At 34.2% G+C, this 17,350-nt stretch overlaps 1 protein-coding gene across 3 annotated transcripts in view; it reads right to left on the bottom strand.

Annotated features, from left to right (window-relative positions):
- Nucleotides 1-17,350, bottom strand: part of CTNNA3 (catenin alpha 3) — a 1,797,955-nt gene that overhangs the window by 142,152 nt on the left and 1,638,453 nt on the right. For all 3 annotated transcript variants that reach the window (XM_045437558.1, XM_045437556.1, XM_045437557.1), the window contains one exon: nucleotides 12,606-12,787. In XM_045437558.1, the coding sequence (XP_045293514.1) occupies nucleotides 12,606-12,787 (182 nt within the window). The remainder of the gene's footprint in view (nucleotides 1-12,605; nucleotides 12,788-17,350) is intronic.

The raw sequence follows: 17,350 nt of genomic DNA on the forward strand, positions 1-17,350 counted from the left end.
CTCTCTCACTGCTCCTCCCCCACTCACACTCTGTCTCTCTCTCTCTCTCTCTCAAAAATAAACATTAATTTTTTAAAATAATAATGCTTAAAGCAGTATTTTTATCTAAGTATTTTCAATTTTTTAAACTTTATTAATTTTGACATTAAAACTGATATACCCTTAGAAATCATATTTGACAAAGATGAGTATGATGGGTTTTGTTTCTTATTTAAGGAGGGGCTATTTTTTTCATCTTTTTCCTCACAATTTTTCAGCAACAATTAAAAAATACATCCTAAGAGGGGCACCTGGGTGGCTTAGTCGCTCAAGTGTCCATCTTCTGCTGTCATAATCTTGCAGTTCATGACTTTGAGCCCCATGTCCGGCTCTGTGTTGACAGCTCAGAGCCTGGAGCCTGCTTTGGATTCTGTCTCCCTGTGTCTCTGCCCCTCCCCACTCATGCTGTCTGTCTTTCTCTCAAAAATAAAAAATAAACATTAAAAAAAAACCACATCCTAAGTGATCATACAAGATAAAATTAAATATCTAGAAAGTTTTACCTAGAGCTTGTCTCCTGTTCAGATGAGGAAAAGAATTAGATGTTCTAAAGTGTTATATAAACTATGAAATGTGGGAACTGTTTAGGTTCAGTCCAGATACTGCCTGGACATAATTTACCTGATGTAACACAAGGAAAAGGGGGAACAATTTATGAAGAAAACAATAAATAATCTTAACCTAAATATCATAAAGAGAAAACTTTCACAACCCTAATAAATCCTCCTGGGGCTTCTGGCTTAAGATGACAGCTTGTCACATGTATATAATTTTTCTCCTTTTCCAAATCCCACTAAAACTACAGATGCATTTTTTTCTTTTAAAGACCTAAATGTTCTAGAATGGAAAGAACATAATGGGACAAGAGACAACAGTAAGAACTAGTAGGAAGCTAGAAAGCAGATGCCAAGTGGGAAATAATCTGGTCAACCTGAGAAAGCCAGAGTCCAAACTGGCAGTGGGAAAACGAAGGATTAAACTGATTTACACATAAAGATTCACGTACGACTGGAATTTGAGGTGAAGAGGAGAGCTGAAAAAAGTAGTTCAGTCCTCTCAACTATTCCCCACCATTGAACATCGGCTTCTCCCTTACCTCCAGAAAAGTCTAAAGATTATTCTCCAGAAAAGAAATAAAATCTTTCATTGGAGGCCTTTAGACTTACTTAAAAGGTAGAGTACCTGTTACTGATGACAGGGGTATTGAGTGAATGTGTGAATACTTAGTATTAAATGGAAAGACTATCAGTCATTCCGCTGTCTGCACCTCTGCTTCCAGAGCCCTTACCTTCCAGGCAGGAATTTGGAAGATGCTTCCCTGGGAAACTAATCAGTACAAGGGGAAAGGCTTATTTTCCTCTAGCAAGTCTAAAGTACTTAAGTCTGAATCTAAAAAGCACCAGATTCTGAAGAAAAGGGATGCTGAGTTTTAGAAAACGCCATAGGCTCCGCATAATAATGTAACATGCATTGTGTAACTATGCAGATGATCCTTCATCAAGGAAAAATCATGTTTAAAAAACTAAAGCCTGACTTTTCTGCCCTGGAATGAATGTATCACAGTAGTAGTGACAGGGATGCTTCACTCCATTGGTAGCTGTTCACAAACAACCAGAATAAAATCTCCACGTCTTCAGTTAAGGCTGGAAGAAGCACTAAATGGTTAGTGTGCCAAAGGGCTTATGCCAAGCTCAGAGGTGGCTACCTCAGGTTTTACGGAACTAATTTTTCCAGCTCCTGGTATAGTACTTTCTAGGACTTGACCAAGTTTCTGTTAGCCTCTACCAGAATTTCCAAAGCCTGACTAATTATATGGGTCTCCCAACTGTGGCTAGACCCCCGTGGGTCGAGTCTCTGCTAGTACCGTCTAAAAGTGCTGTCGTTCTTCCTGAATGTAATTCTTAGATTTCTTTTCCTTCTATCATGCCACCGCCATGATCACAATTCTTAAAAAGTTCCCCATTTCCTACTTCTTAAAAAAATACCACAACAAAAACTCCTATCTATTTTTAAGGCCTTTTTGTAATCTATCACTGTCTTCGTACCCATCTTAACTTCATGTTGTATTTATATAGTTTTCTTAGAGACCCCCCAAATGGATCTGCCTCATTCCCATCCTCTAGCCTCCACCTTTGTGGATTTTCTCACTTATATCATCTCCTTCCACAATCTAATCCCCATCTTTCATCCAAATTCTAATACAAACTTTACTTGTTCATACTTTTGTTCTCTGCTTACTCTATTCCCCAATGATAACCCTCCTCTTCTGAAATCCTAATGGTTTACAGCTAAACGAAGACAATGCATTACATAATTGTTATTATTTCCAACGTGTCTCTTTGTTTTCCCCTTGGGGAAAGGACTGGGTCTCGTTCTGTGTTTCACCCACGGATAAAGACTTGCAATACGATGAATAGATACCCAGATTCTGAAGTTCGACCAACTTTGATTCAAATTCAATTTCATTTGTGTATCCTTGAGCAACTGAAAGGATCTCTATGAATCACAGTTTCTTTAATAATGAAATGGGAAATATAATAATCAAACTATGCTGAAGATATGAATGAGAAAACATATATTTTTCATAGTGTACACAGTAAGCATTCATCAAAGCTTAATAATTGCTTCTTATTGATAATAAAATAGTAATTGAAAGAAATTAGAATACTCAGTGATGCTCTAGAAAAGATAATGTATAATTTTTTTCTTTTTATTGTTTAAAAAAATATATAACCACTTAAATTCTATGTGTGGGACAAAGAGTGTACTGTACTCCCAAACATCGACTACTTGTTGATAAATACTGCACTGCCAACTATGACCCCTGTTCTCCTGGGTCCCATTATAAACAAGCTAAAACAACTGTAGTGAAAGAAGTGTAATGTGGGTAGAACTAAGGAATAGCCTATCTATAAAACTGCTAAATTTAAGGCTTAGAAAAACATTGCAGTGTCTGGAAAAAAAACAAAAACAAAAACAAAAACCCTCTTAAAACAGAACTGGGAGTGAAAAGGAGTAAAAAGCAAGGTTTTATCCACTTTAAAACAATTGGAGATTTATCACAGTCTATATAAACAAAAATGAAACTGAATCCAGATTGAGTTCAAGGGCAAAAGATGATCAAGGTTCAACATTCAATTTTGCTACTCTTCCTTTTCCCGCAATTTGAACGCATAGTATTCCTGTTCTGTGGATGCCTTTGGCATCCTATAGTGACACCTATAGATTGAGAGAAAGTTGGGCTGTTGAACTTTCGTGAAACAAGAAATGTGTCTATTTTCCAATGAATTATCACTCCGTGGAGTTGTGAATCCTCTTCTAGCACCCTAGCCACAGATTACAAAACCCTTAAAATCACTGAGCATCCTTTCCAAAAACATATTTCAGCATTCTTTTCCAACTTGATTCAAAGTATCTAACAATAAAACATGTATTCATTTGGGCGTGAAACAGATGAAGAGCAGGAAAAACTGCCCTGAAGTCTGTATCCTCACCACTTGGTTGGTGACATATCTTTACCTTTCCACTTTTTGTTCTACATCCCAGCCTCATTTCCTTTCTTTCCCAGCCTGAGCACAGCCAGTTATTTCATTTATTTATTTTTTCATGTTTCAAGTTTTTATTTAAAATCTAAGTACTTACCATATAGTGTTATATTAGTTTCAGGAGTAGAATTTAGTGATTCATCACTTACATATAATACCCAGTGCTCATCACAATAGTACCCTCCTTAATATCTATCACTCATTTAGCCCATCCCCTGCCTACCTCCCCTCCAACAACCCTTAGTTTGTTCTCAATTGTTAAGAGTCTTTCTTATGTTTTGACTCTGTCTCTTTTCTTTCAGTTTATGTATTTTGAGGTGGGGGAGGGCAGAGAGGGAGGGAGAGAGAATCCCAAGTAGGTGCCATGCTTTCAGCACAGACCCCCAACAGAGGGCTCAATCTCACAAACCATGAGATCAAGACCTAAGCCAAAATCAAAGGTCCGAAACTTAACTGACAGAGCCATCCAGCCTCCCCACTTCCATCACTTTTTTTAACTTTCCCCTATTTTCATCTCTTTTGTTTCTTAAATTCCACATATGAGTGAAATCATATGGTTTATCTTTCTCTGACTTATTTCACTTTGTGGAATATACTCGAACTGTATCCACATCTTTGCAAATGGCAAGATTTTATTCTTTTTTGTGTTTGAGTAATATTCTGTTGTACATATATACCACATCTTGTTTATCTACTCATCAGTCAATGTGCATTTCAGTTCTTTCCATAATTTGGCTATTGTTGATAATGTTTCTATAAATATTAGGATGCATGTGCCCATTAGAATCAGTATACTTGTCTCCTTTGGGTATATACCTGTAGTGAAATTGCTGGGTTGTAGGGTAGTTCTATTTTTAACTTTCTAAGGAAACTTCATACTGTTTTCCAGAGTGGCTGCAGCAGTTTCCATTCCCACCAACAGTGTAAGAGTGTTCCTCTTTCTCTGCATCCTCCCCAAAATCTGTTGTTTCCTGCATTGTTAATTTTAGTCATTCCCACAGGTGTGAGATGGTATGTCATCATGTTTTTGATTTGTATTTCTCTGATGATGAGTGATGTTAAGCATCTTCCGTGTGTCTGTTGGCTATCTGCATATCTCCAATGGAAAAATGTCTATTCCTACCTTCTGCCTATTTCTTTGTGTTTTAAGTCTATTTATTTATTCTGAGAGGAAGATGGCACATGCACATGAGCAGGCAGGGGCAGAGAAAGAATCCCAAGCAGGCTTTCTCCCTGTCAGTGCAGAAGCCAACGTAGGACTTAATCTCACAAACCATGGGATCATGACCTGAGTCAAAATCAACAGTCAGAGGCTTAACCAACAGCCACCCAGGTGCCCCCATCCATTTCTTAACTGGATTATTTGTGTTTTAGATGTTGAGTTTAATACCTTCTTCATAGATTTTGGATACTTACCTTTTATCAGATATGTCATTTGCAAATATCTTCTCCCATTCCTTCAGTTGCCTTTTAGTTTTGTTGACTGTTTTCCTTCACTATGTAGAAGTTTTTCATCTTGGTGATGTCCCAATAGTTCATTTTTGCTTTTGTTTCCTTTGCTTCAGGGGATATGTAGAATAAAAAGTTGCTCTGACCCAGGTCAGAGATGTTGCTGCCTGTGTTCTCCTCTAGGATTTTCATAGTTCCCTGTCTAAAATTTAGGTCTTTCATTAATTTTTTAAATTTATTTTTGTGTATGGTATAGGAAAGTGGTCCAGTTTCATTCTTTTGCATGGTGCATCCCAGTTTTTCCAACACCATTCGTTGAAAAGAATTTTTTCCATTGGTTATTTTTTCCTCCTTTGCTGAAGATTAGTTGACCATATAGTTGGGGGTCCATTTCTGGGTTTCCTATTCTGTTCCATTGATCTATGTGTCTGTTTCTGTGCCAATGCCCCACTGTTTTGATGAATACAACTTTGTAATATAGATTGAAATCTGGCATTGTAATGCCTTTAGTTTTTTTTTTTATCTTTGTCAAGATTGCTTTAGCTACTCAGGGTCTTTTGTTGTTCCATACAAATTTTAGGATTGTTTGTTCTGTCTCTATGAAAACTGTTGGTGGTATTTTGATAGAGATCATATCAAATGTGTAGATTACTTTGGGCAGTATAAACATTTTAATAATATTTGTTCTTCTAACCCATCAGCATGCAATTTTTTTTCCATTTCTTTGTGTCATCTTCAACTTCTTTCATAAGTGTTCCTCTGGTTTTCAGAGTACAGATATTTTACCTCTTTGGTTAGGTTTATTCCTAGGTATCTAATGGTTTTTGGTGCAATTGCAAATGGGATCAATTCCTTGATTTCTCTTGCTGCTGCTTCATTATTGGAGTATAGAAATGCAACAGATTTCTCTACATTGATTTTGTATCCTACAACATTACAGAATTTTTGAATGAGTTCTAGCAATTTTTTGGCGGAGTCTTTCAAGTTTTCTACATGGAATATAATGTTGTCCACAAATAGTGAATGCTTGACTTCTTCCTTGACAATTTGGATTCCTTTCGATTTTTTTCTTGTTGTTGTTTGATTGCTGAGGATAGGACTTCCAGTACTATGTTAAATAACAACGGTGAGAGTGATATCCCTGTCTTGTTCCTGACCATAAAGGAAAAACTCTCCTTTTTTCTCCATCAAGAATTATATTAGTTGTAGGTATTTCATATATGGTTTTTATGATGTAGAGGTATGTTCCCACTGCCCTTACTTTGTTGAGAGTTTTTATCTAGAATGGATGCTATATTTTATCAAATGCTTTTCTTCCTCTATTGATAAGATCATATGGTTCTTATCCTTTCTTTTATTAATGTGGTGTATCTTGTTGATTTATTTGCAAATATTGAACCATCCTTGCAACCCAGGAATAAATCATACTTGATCTTGGTGAAAGACTCTTTTAATGTACTGTTGGATTTGTTTGCCATTATTTTGTTGAGAATTTTTGCATCCATGATCATCAGGGATACTGGCCTGTAATTCTTATTTTTAGTGGAGTCTTTGGTTTTGGAATCAAGGTAATGCGGGCCTCATAGAACGAGTTTGAAGTTTTCCTTTCATTTATATTTTTTGGAACAGTTTCAAAAGAATAGGTACAGGGGTGACTGGGTGGCACAGTTGGTTAAGTATCTGACTCTTCATTTCAGATCAGGTCATGACCTCACAATTCTTGAGTTTGAACCCCATGTGCAGCTCTGTGCTGACATGCAGAACCTGCTAAGAATTCTCTCTCCCTCTCTCTCTGCCCCTCCACTGCTTGCCCTCTTTCTCTTTCTCTCAAAATAAATAAACTTAAAAAAAAAAGAATAGGTATTAATTCTTCTTAAAAAGTTTGGTAGAATTCCCCCAGGAAGGCATCTGGCCATGGACTTCTGTTTGTTGGGAGATTTTTGATAACTGATTCAATTCTTTGCTGGTTATCAGTTTGTTCAAATGTTCTATTGCTTCCTGTTTATTTTGATAGTTTAGATATTTCTAGGAATTTATCCATTTCTTCCAGATTGCCCAATTTGTTGATGTTTAGTTTTCATAATATTCTCTTATAGTTGTTTGTATTTCTGTGGTGTTGGTTGTGATCTCCCCTCTCTCATTTGAGGTTTTATATATTTGGGTCCTTTTTATTTTCCTTTTTATAAGTTGGGCTGGGGGTTATCAATCTTATCAATTCTTTCAAAGAACCAGTTCCTGGTTTCATTACTCTGTTCAACTTTTTTTTTCCCCTATATCATTCATTTCTTCTCTAATCTTTATTATAATTTCCCTTCTTCTACTGGCTTTAGCCTTCACATCTTGTTCTTTTTCGAGCTCCTTTAGGTGTAAGGTTAGGTTGTGTTTTGAGATTTTTTTCTTGCTTCTTGAGATAGACCTATATTGCTTTATAGTTCCCTATTATGACAGCTTTTACTGCATCCCAAAAGTTTTGAACTGTTTTGAATTCATTGTCACTTTTCCTTTTTTTTTTTTTTTTTTTTTACTTCTTTAATTTTCTGGTTAGCCCATTCATTATTTAGTTGTATGTTCTTTAACCTCCAGATGCTTGTGGTCTTTCCCAATTTTTTCTTGTGGTTGATTTCAAATTTCATAGTGTTGTGGTCAGAAAATATGTGTGTTATGACCTTAATCATTTTGTATTTGTCAAAGACTGATTTTTGACCTTATATGTGGTCTATCCTGGAGAATGTCCCATGTGCACTCCAAAAGAATGTGTATTGTTATGGGTTAGGATTAAATGTTCTAATATATGTGTTGAAACCACCTTGTCCAGTGTGTCATTCAAAGCCATTGTTTCCTTGTTGATTTTCTGCTGAGATGATCTGTCCATTGTTGTAATTGGGGTGTTAAAGTACCTATTATTGTACTATGATCAATGAGTTTCTTTATGTTTTTTGTTAAATTTTTATATATTTAGGTTCTCTCAAGTTGGGAGTATAAATATTTACAATTGTTAGATCTTCTTGTTGAACAGACCCCTTTATTATGATATAGTGAACTTCTTCATCTCTTGTTACAGCCATTGGTATAAAATTCAGTTTTTCTGATATAAGTATGGCTACTCCAGCTTTCTTTTGATGTCCATTAGCATGATAAATCATTCTCCATCCCGTCACTTTCAATCTGCAGGTGACTTTAGGTCTCAAATGAATCTCTTAAAGGCAGCATATAGATGAATCTTGTGTTTAATCCATTCCAATACCCTATGTCTCTCTCTCTTTTTTAATGTCTATTTATTTTTGAGAGAAACAGACACACAGAACCTGAAGCAGACTCAAGACTCCAGGCTTTCAGCACAGAGCCTGACATGGGTCTCAAACTCACAAACTGTGAGATCATGACCTGAGCTGAAGTCAGACACTTAACCAACTGAGCCACCCAGGTGCTCCCCTATGTCTCCTGATTGGAGCATTTAGTCAGTTTACATTCAGAGTGATTATTGATAGATATGAATTTAGTGCTATTGTATTACCTGTAAAGACAGTGTTTATGGAGATTTTCTCTGCTCCTTTCTAGTCTTTGTTGCTTTTGGTCATTCTCTCTCACTAAATTGTCCCCTTTAATATTTATTGCACAGCTGGTTTAAAGGTCACAAACTTCTTTAGTTTTTGTTTGGCTGGGAAACTCTATTTCTCCTTCTATTCTGAATGACAGACTTGCTGGATAGAGTTTTCTTGGGTGAATATTTTTCCTATCCAGCACATTGAATATATCATGCCACTCCCTTCTCCCCTGCCAAGTTTCTATGGAAAGGTCTGCTTTAACCTGATTTGTCTTCCCTTGTTAGTTAGGAAGTTCTTTTCCCTTGCTGCTTACTTATATCTGTATTTTGCAAATTTTACTATGATATGTGTTGGTGTTGGCTTGCTTTTTTAAATTTTGATGGGAGTTCTCTGCACCTCCTGGATTTAGATGTCTGTTTCCTTCCCCAGATTAGGGAAGTTTTCAGCTATAATTTGCTCAAATAAACCTTATTCCCCCTTTTCCCTCTCTTCTTCTGGAATTCCTATGGTATGAATAATACTATGCTTAATGGAGTTGCTGAGGTTCTAAGTCTACATTCATGTCCAATACTTTTCCTCCCCTCTAGTTTTAAGCTTCATCATTTTCTATAATTTTATTTTTTATATCACTTGTTTGTTCCTCTGCCTTTTCCATCCTTGTCTCATTACATTCAATCAGTTTCACATCTTGGTTATAGCATTTTTTATTTTGGCCTGACTAGTTAAGTCCTTTATCTCTGCAGTAAGGAACTCCCTGGTGTCTTCTATGCTTTTCTAAAGTGCAACTAGTATCCTTATTAATCTTATTTTAAATTCTGGATCTGGTATATTGCTTATATCTGTTCCCATTAGATCCCTGGCCATGACCTTTTATTGCTCTTTCTTTTGGGATGAATTCCTCTGTCTTGGCATTTGTCTAGGTCTCTGTCTTTTTCTGAGTGGCAGGAAAACTTGGTATGTTTCCTGATCCTGAGAGTAATGACTTTATTAAAAGAGGTTATACACTACACGGGGCCTGGAGCTTCAGGAAATATCTTGTGTATGTATCTGTGTGCAACTGCTGCTGTGTTTTGGCTGAGAGCGGATCTTAAGCATCCTCATGCACACACAAAAAAGATAACTATGTGAATTGATGGATGGATATATAGATATATATCTACATATCTATATATCTATATCTATATCTATATCTATCTATCTATATATATATATATATATATATATATATATATATATATAAAGAGAGAGAGAGAGAGAGAAGCAAGGTGAAACCAACTAAATAATAACAATTTATGAAAAGCAATCCTTACCTCTACAAAGGGAAAGCAGGTACTTTTAACCTTGTATGATTTCATTTCTTGTGATGATCTCCCTACCTCTAAACAATATACTTTCTTCTCTAAGATATAATTTATTGACTTTTCCTAAAAATGAGAATTTAGGTCACTTATAAGACTTCATCTTTTTTTCTCCCCCTCCTTTCCTTAGTTTGATGAATTTATATATCTTCATTGTTTATATTTACAATCCTTGATAATATCATTTTATTCATAACAGTTTTTTTATTTTATGTGTTAGTTATATCTTTGCTTCCATCTATGTATGATGAAAAGATACCCACTTTCACTCTTCTGCCTTTTAATGCTCTCTCCATATCTTATTCATACTGCAACTTCTCTCCACTACATCTTCTTTTTTGTTAAGATAGGTAATATTTATATTATTCTCAATAATTAAATCCCCCATGCTTATGTTATAGGCTGGTTCTGAAAATAAGGATTAATAAATAGCATTTTAATTATTATATCACTGATATAATTAACCTATGTAGGAAACATACATGAAGGAAACATTTCCTGTAAAAAGTTGAATTAGAGTTTAGACATGGTTTAAAGTGTCCATAGATTTATATGGAAAACAGCACATTATGGACCGAAATATAAACTAAAGCAATGTTTAATCTCAGTTTGATAAATAGGGCAATGAGAAGTGTTTTAATTCTGCAGTGTAAATAATTAGAGTATATATATATATATATATATATATATATACACACATATATACACATATATATATATGTGTGTGTGTATATATATATATACACACATATATATATGCCTCTCTCTCTCTTTCATATACATACATATGCATATGAAAATATATACATCCATCAATTCACATAGTTATCTTTTCTGTGTGTGCATGAGATCTACTCTCAGCCAATTCAAGTATATATATTTCAAGTATATAATACAATATTATTAACAATAGTCACCATACTGTATATTAGATACTCCTAGAGTTTATTCATCTTACAACTGAAAGTGTGTGCTCTTTGACTAACATCTCCCCATTTCCTCTACCCCTCACTGCCCACCATTCATTTGTTTCTATGAGTTTGATTTTTTTCTAAGATTCCACATATAAGTGATACCATCCAGTATTAGTCTTTCTTATGGCCGAAAAATATTCCATCATATATAAATCTGTCTATCTTCCTATCTATCTACCCAGCTATCAACATAGATACCACATTTTCTTTATTAATTCATCTTTTGAGGGACACCAACGTTGTTTCCATATCTTGGCTATTGTGAATTATGCTGCAATGAACATGGGAATGCAGAAATTTCCTCAAGATAGTTATTTCATTTCCTTTACCTATGTAACCAAAATAAATAAATAAAAGGCATTCTTTATGAAACTGTGTATGTAATGTACAGAAATAGATATAGATATAGATGATATAGATACAGATAATGTCAAAGTTTACAAAAGTTTTTAGTTTATACATTTTGCCAAATTACTATAAGGCTTATGCCAACATATGATTTCATCACCATATCCTCCTTGTAATAAACCTATTTTAAAAGTTTTGTCCAATTTTATAAATTTAAAATTTACCTTATTTTAAATTATTTTAGGTTAAATATAATTCACATATTTATGGGTCATATCTTTTATGTGGAGAAACTGAATTACCTGTTCATGTCTTGTTTTCATTTTCTAGGATACTTGGGTCTTTATTCTTCATAATGTCTTAAGTATTATTTATATATAAATGACATAATATTTTTGTTTTTTTATTAGAAATGTTTACCCAATTATCCATTTATATTTCAATATTATTTGGGACATTTTACTGATCTACAGAATTTTTAATGTGGTTCAATTAAATAATTCTTTTTCTAGAAGTTCTTCCTTTTTCTCCAATGCTTGGAAAACCTTTCTCAATCTTAATATAAAAGATTTGTGTAAATTTTTCCACTTGTTATGATTTTAATTTTACATTTATTAGTCTATCCAAAATTTATTTTTGTGCATAATGTATGGTGACATAAGTGAGTATATCAGGTCTGTTTCAGAGTATTCTTTCTGTGGCTTTTATAATTACACCAACACTAAATTAGCTTAATTGTAGTTTTGTATATTTAAGTAACTGGTAGGGCAAGAACTATTTATTTTACTGTTTTTTGGATAGTTCTATAAAATAATATTTTCAAGCTATAATAAACATTTTATTGCTTCTGGAATTCACACACAATGTATGATTCTTTCATGTATATTATTAAGTCACTGTGATTTAAAATATATTTGTTTGATGTCTCAGTAGCAAAAGATATCACAAATCTTGATGACACATATATCACTACAACTAAAATCATGAAGCTATGGAAAGCAAACATTCAGAGAGCTCCAACCGAGATCATAATTTGATTTACCAATTTCTTTGTAAAATAATATGCTAATATGATACATAGAGAAGATTCCTAAGGGGAAAAGATATTAGAAATCTTTTCAGATTTCTAAACTCACTTTTTGGCAGTTTATGAGAAACTAACTTTTCCATATTTACTTACCGAAACTTGTAGACCTACCCACCTACAACTTTCTAATACTATAATATTTGTGTTTCTTCTACCACTTGGTTTTAAGTACCTGCCACTCAGAGAAACTTAGGTTTCACTACTTTGACAAATGTTTCTAACCCATTGTAAACGTTGTGCATCATTTTCTACATAATTACCTTGTGAAGTCTGTCATCTCCATCATAATCATACACATCTTCTTAGCCAGAACAATGATATCATTGCTTGTATCATCCCATATTTCAATCTCAGCATCCAGTTTACTCTTTACTTTCTTGAAATCAGCAACTTGCTCAGCAATCTTTTCCTTTTCTGACTCAGGCAACTGAGTCATCTTAGCCTAAAACACATGATAATTATATTTATAAGCATTCCATTATATCAAAGAGCATTTTAGGAAGAAGTGGTCATTATAGGATATTCTTAAACTCATTCATTCAAAAACAGAGATGTGTTTTTTTTTTTTAAGTGATATAATCAAAACTTTCCAGGCATAATTTTTCATATGAAAAATTTCTTAAATTATGAATGTTTGCTCTAGAACTGAGAATAACAATGTATAATTTGGTGTCTGACATATTTAAATCTACTCCTTAATATAAATGTGAGATTTCTCAAATTTCATTTTTTTTTTTTTTTAATTTTAATGCTTATTTATTTTTGAGATACAGAGCATGAGCAGGGGAGGGGCAGAGAGAGGGAGGCACAGAATCTGAACCAGGCTCCAGGCTCTGAGCTGTGAGGACGGATCCCAATGCAGGGCTCCAACTCATGAACCCTGAGATCATGACCTGAGCCAAAGTCAGACGCTTACCTGACTAAGCCACCCAGGCACCCCGAGATTTCTCAAATTTCTGATGCAATACAACTTTAAATTAATTCGGACTTAATATAATACATCTCATATATTAGAAAAGCATATACTTTATTTATTTAAAGTTTATTTATTTATTTTGAGAGAGAGAGAGAGAGAGAGAGAGCATAAGCAAGGGAAAGGCAGAGAGAGAGGAAGAGAAAATACCAAGCAAGCAGGCTCCATGCTGTCAGCACACAGACTGATGAAGGGCTCAATCTGATGAACCATGAGATTATGACTTGAGCTAAGATCAAGAGTCAGATGCTCAACAGACTGAGCCATTCAGGTACCCCAGACATATATTTTATCTAATTGTACCAATAGTATGCTTCAAAAGGTGGAAGTATAACAAAATTATCTTGAAATGTCTATTGACATTACGTCTATTTATCCTTGTATGTATATACATTCAGATAGATCCTTATGCAAACATTGAATATACACTGGAAAACAATAATAGTATACATATATAAATCATATGTATTAGATAAACACATATTTAAAATTATAAGGATGTATATGTGTATTTTGTCATCATGTACACATTCAAATGTGCATGTATATAAAAACTACTTTGAGGGAAGAGTAAAAATGTTATGGGCAGGGTTTATCAAGGCAGCCCTCACTAATTAGCATCCTGAGTTTTGAGGTGTTCTTCTATGAAAAGTAGGGTTGATGTGTTGGCATAGTACTATTCTTTGAATATGTCAAATTTTGTACAATATGCAACGTGTATTTTCACTTGCAATTTGAAATGTGGGATGGGTAGAATACCATCTATACCCCTAAACCACCACATTCACAGCCTTAGCATCTGGGACCCACAACCATCTGTCAAATAAAAAAGAATCTTGAAGTAAAAGTGATTCAATAGTATCAAGGCCATAAAATCTCACACGACAGTCTGGGCAATCATACTTTCAAAAAATTTCCATATACATTCTAATAAAATGAGTACATGAGTCTCAGAGAGGGTAGTTAAAAAAGGATAAATCATTTAAGTAAATTTTACTTATTAGATTATTATCAAAGAATATGTGATAGTTATAATACCTATATATTTCCAGATTTCCCCTATACATGTGGAAGTAAGAAGAAATCATCTCAAAAAGCATCAAAATATTCTGAACACTAGGCTCAAAATAGTTGAAATACACTTTATTGAATCAATAGTGTATAAAAGCAAAAATGCTTAAATTACATGAATGAAGGAGTTATAAGAATGTTCAATGGAAAATCCAACAAAATAATAATAATCAAAGAACCAATATCTAGTATCTAGCATTTATTATCTATTTAGTATCAGGCTAACCCAGGGTCTAAAATAACTTGGTGTCTCTGAAATCTCAGCGTTAATTATCCATTCTTCAGTTCTAACCTAGTCATGAAAATAAACAATGAGGCTTTCCAATTTGAAGCTTCCTCTAAATTCCTTAGCATAATGTTTGACACAAATTGAATGCTCAATAAATGATGGCTATCTCCTATTCAGCAAGAAAATTATCAAAATATATTAACATATCTAGCACTTAAAATTTGCATACTTGCACTATTTTATTTGAAGAATTAAATTAAGCGCAGAGGAATAGGCTTTTTAATTTATTTTAATGTTTATTTATTTTTGAGAGATAGAGAGAGAGAAAGAGACAGAGAATGAGCAGGGAGAGGCAGAAAGAGAGGGCATCAGAGGATCTGAAGAGGGCTCTGTGCTGACAGCAGAGCACAATGCGAGGCTCAAACTCATGAACCATGAGATCATGACCTGAGCTGAAGTCAGATGCTAAATCGACTGAACCACCCTGACACTCGTAGGAATAGGCTTTTAACTGATGAGCTATACTCTGAATACAGTTTGTAGTTTCTTTTCTCAGGAAATGTGGCCTATTAAAATAAAAGCAACCCTTACTACTGCTGGCATATAGCAAGGAACGTAAGTGAAGACACAGCTCACTTATGTCCGAAATCAATAGTATGAAAGCTCATTAAGTAAATTATAAGATACTAACCCATTAAACTAGCTCAAAAATTGAAATAAATTTTCTCCGTCTTGACTACTGATCATTATCATTCTCTCCATTTTCATAAGAAGAAGTGTTTAAACTTTCAAATAATAATAGATGTAGGTAGATTCAAATGGGACCTCTTCTTATGGTCTTTGTCTCAGAGATAATAAATCCATGAATGTGTATATAATAAATAATTTTGAAGTATGCACTAGCATATCATGAAAAATTACTCACTATCCTCATAAAAATGTTCAAACTATTCAAGAGGGGATCTGGGTAAGCGTATTCTAAGTTCTATTCCTTGGAACGCCACTGATTTCCAATATGACCTTTAGTAAGTCATTTAACCCTCTTGTCTAAGTTTCTCCAGACACAAAATGACAGTAATTGCAACTGCTACCCACCTGCCATGCAGGGAACAGAGTTGATTATTGGATAACACCAAGGCTGACCCTGTCATGGACTGGAATCTCATCGGTTGCACTCGATTTCCTTAATAACATCTCAACTCACATGCAGAATTATAATCACCAGATGTTTACTTCCGACAAGATAAGGGCCAAAAGTTGGGCAATAGTTTGTAAAATTGAAAGGCCTAGTGAATTCTGACTCTCCCACAGGAGGAACCACAACATCAGAAAAGCATTAAATTACTGACTGACACCTCTACTGAAGATTTTTAGTGCTTCTGTGGATGATTTATTATGTGCTATTAATCAACTTGAATCACTATGAAAATTTCAAAATAGAACTTAAGAGAATACTTGATATTTTGGAATTCTGAGCAAAAATTCCTTTTTGGATAAATGTGTGCAGAATAAGCAAAGAAATAAAGATTGAAACAAATCAGGTAAATGGAATCTGATGCTATTGCTGGCTGGCAGTATGTCTCCACTCCTGCCCAGATATATAGACTAGAACTGTGATATGAATAGCTATCAAACATTTTTTGAGTCACTTCCATCTGAATGAGATTTTATTGTGTGTTAACTGATTTTTGAAATCTCTTGCTAAAAGCAAAAAAAGCTAACACTTACATATTCCAGACACTCCCTAGGCATCTTACATATATTAAACTTCACTCTTCATATTAGCCCTATGAGGTAAATATATTATTACCCTAACTTTAATGGATTATGAAACTGAGTGTCCAAAAGGTTAAGTTATTAACTCAAGACTGTAGTGTTAGCGAGTAGTAGAACCAGTATGCAAACCTAGAGACTCTAGCCTCGAGTTTTTGGCCTATTACTATGCCAACCAACAGGAGCAATATTGCCCATGATATATCAAAATATTCATACTCAATGGTGTTTCTCTACCACCTTCCACTTTTGAATGCAATTATTCTCCAAAGTGTAGTCACATATTTTCTAGAATCTGTTTCCTCGTCTATAAACTAGAGACAATGATATTTGCCTCACAGCATGCCTTAGAGATCAAATGAATAAATGTGTAGGAAGCACTTTTTATTTTCTTTATTTTTTTTTAATTCCAGCTGTTAACTTACAATAACAGACTCCAGTTCACTCTACACAATGATCCTCAGAATTCTATTTCTAGTGTTACCTTCCTTTTTCAATAAAAGTTGTAATCTTCCATTACCATTTTAGGCATTTTCAAGTATATATATGATATACAACATATTTTATAAAATTATCTCTAAAGCAGGGGTAGTAAAATTTTCTGTAAAGGGGAAAATAGTAAATACTTTATGCTTTGCAGGCCACACCATACTGCTCTACCATAATACTTAGTTCTGCTGCTGTTGTAATGCAAGAGTAGCCAAAGACACTGTGCAAACAAGTGAGTGTGGCTGTGTTCCAAAAAATTTTATATGGACATTGAAACTTCAATTTCATGTCATTTTTATGTGCCTAAAATATTATTCTGATTACATCTATTCTAATTTTATTCAACCACTTAAAAATGTAAAAAACATTCCTAGCTCATGGGCTGTACAAAAATTGTTGGCAGGCCAGATTTGACTGCTGGCTATAGTTTGCCAACATTTGCCAAATCCTTTATCCTCTTGAGTTTTGTA

This window comes from Leopardus geoffroyi, chromosome D2, assembly GCF_018350155.1.
Source record: "Leopardus geoffroyi isolate Oge1 chromosome D2, O.geoffroyi_Oge1_pat1.0, whole genome shotgun sequence".
In the NCBI taxonomy this organism is placed as follows: Eukaryota; Metazoa; Chordata; class Mammalia; order Carnivora; family Felidae; genus Leopardus; species Leopardus geoffroyi.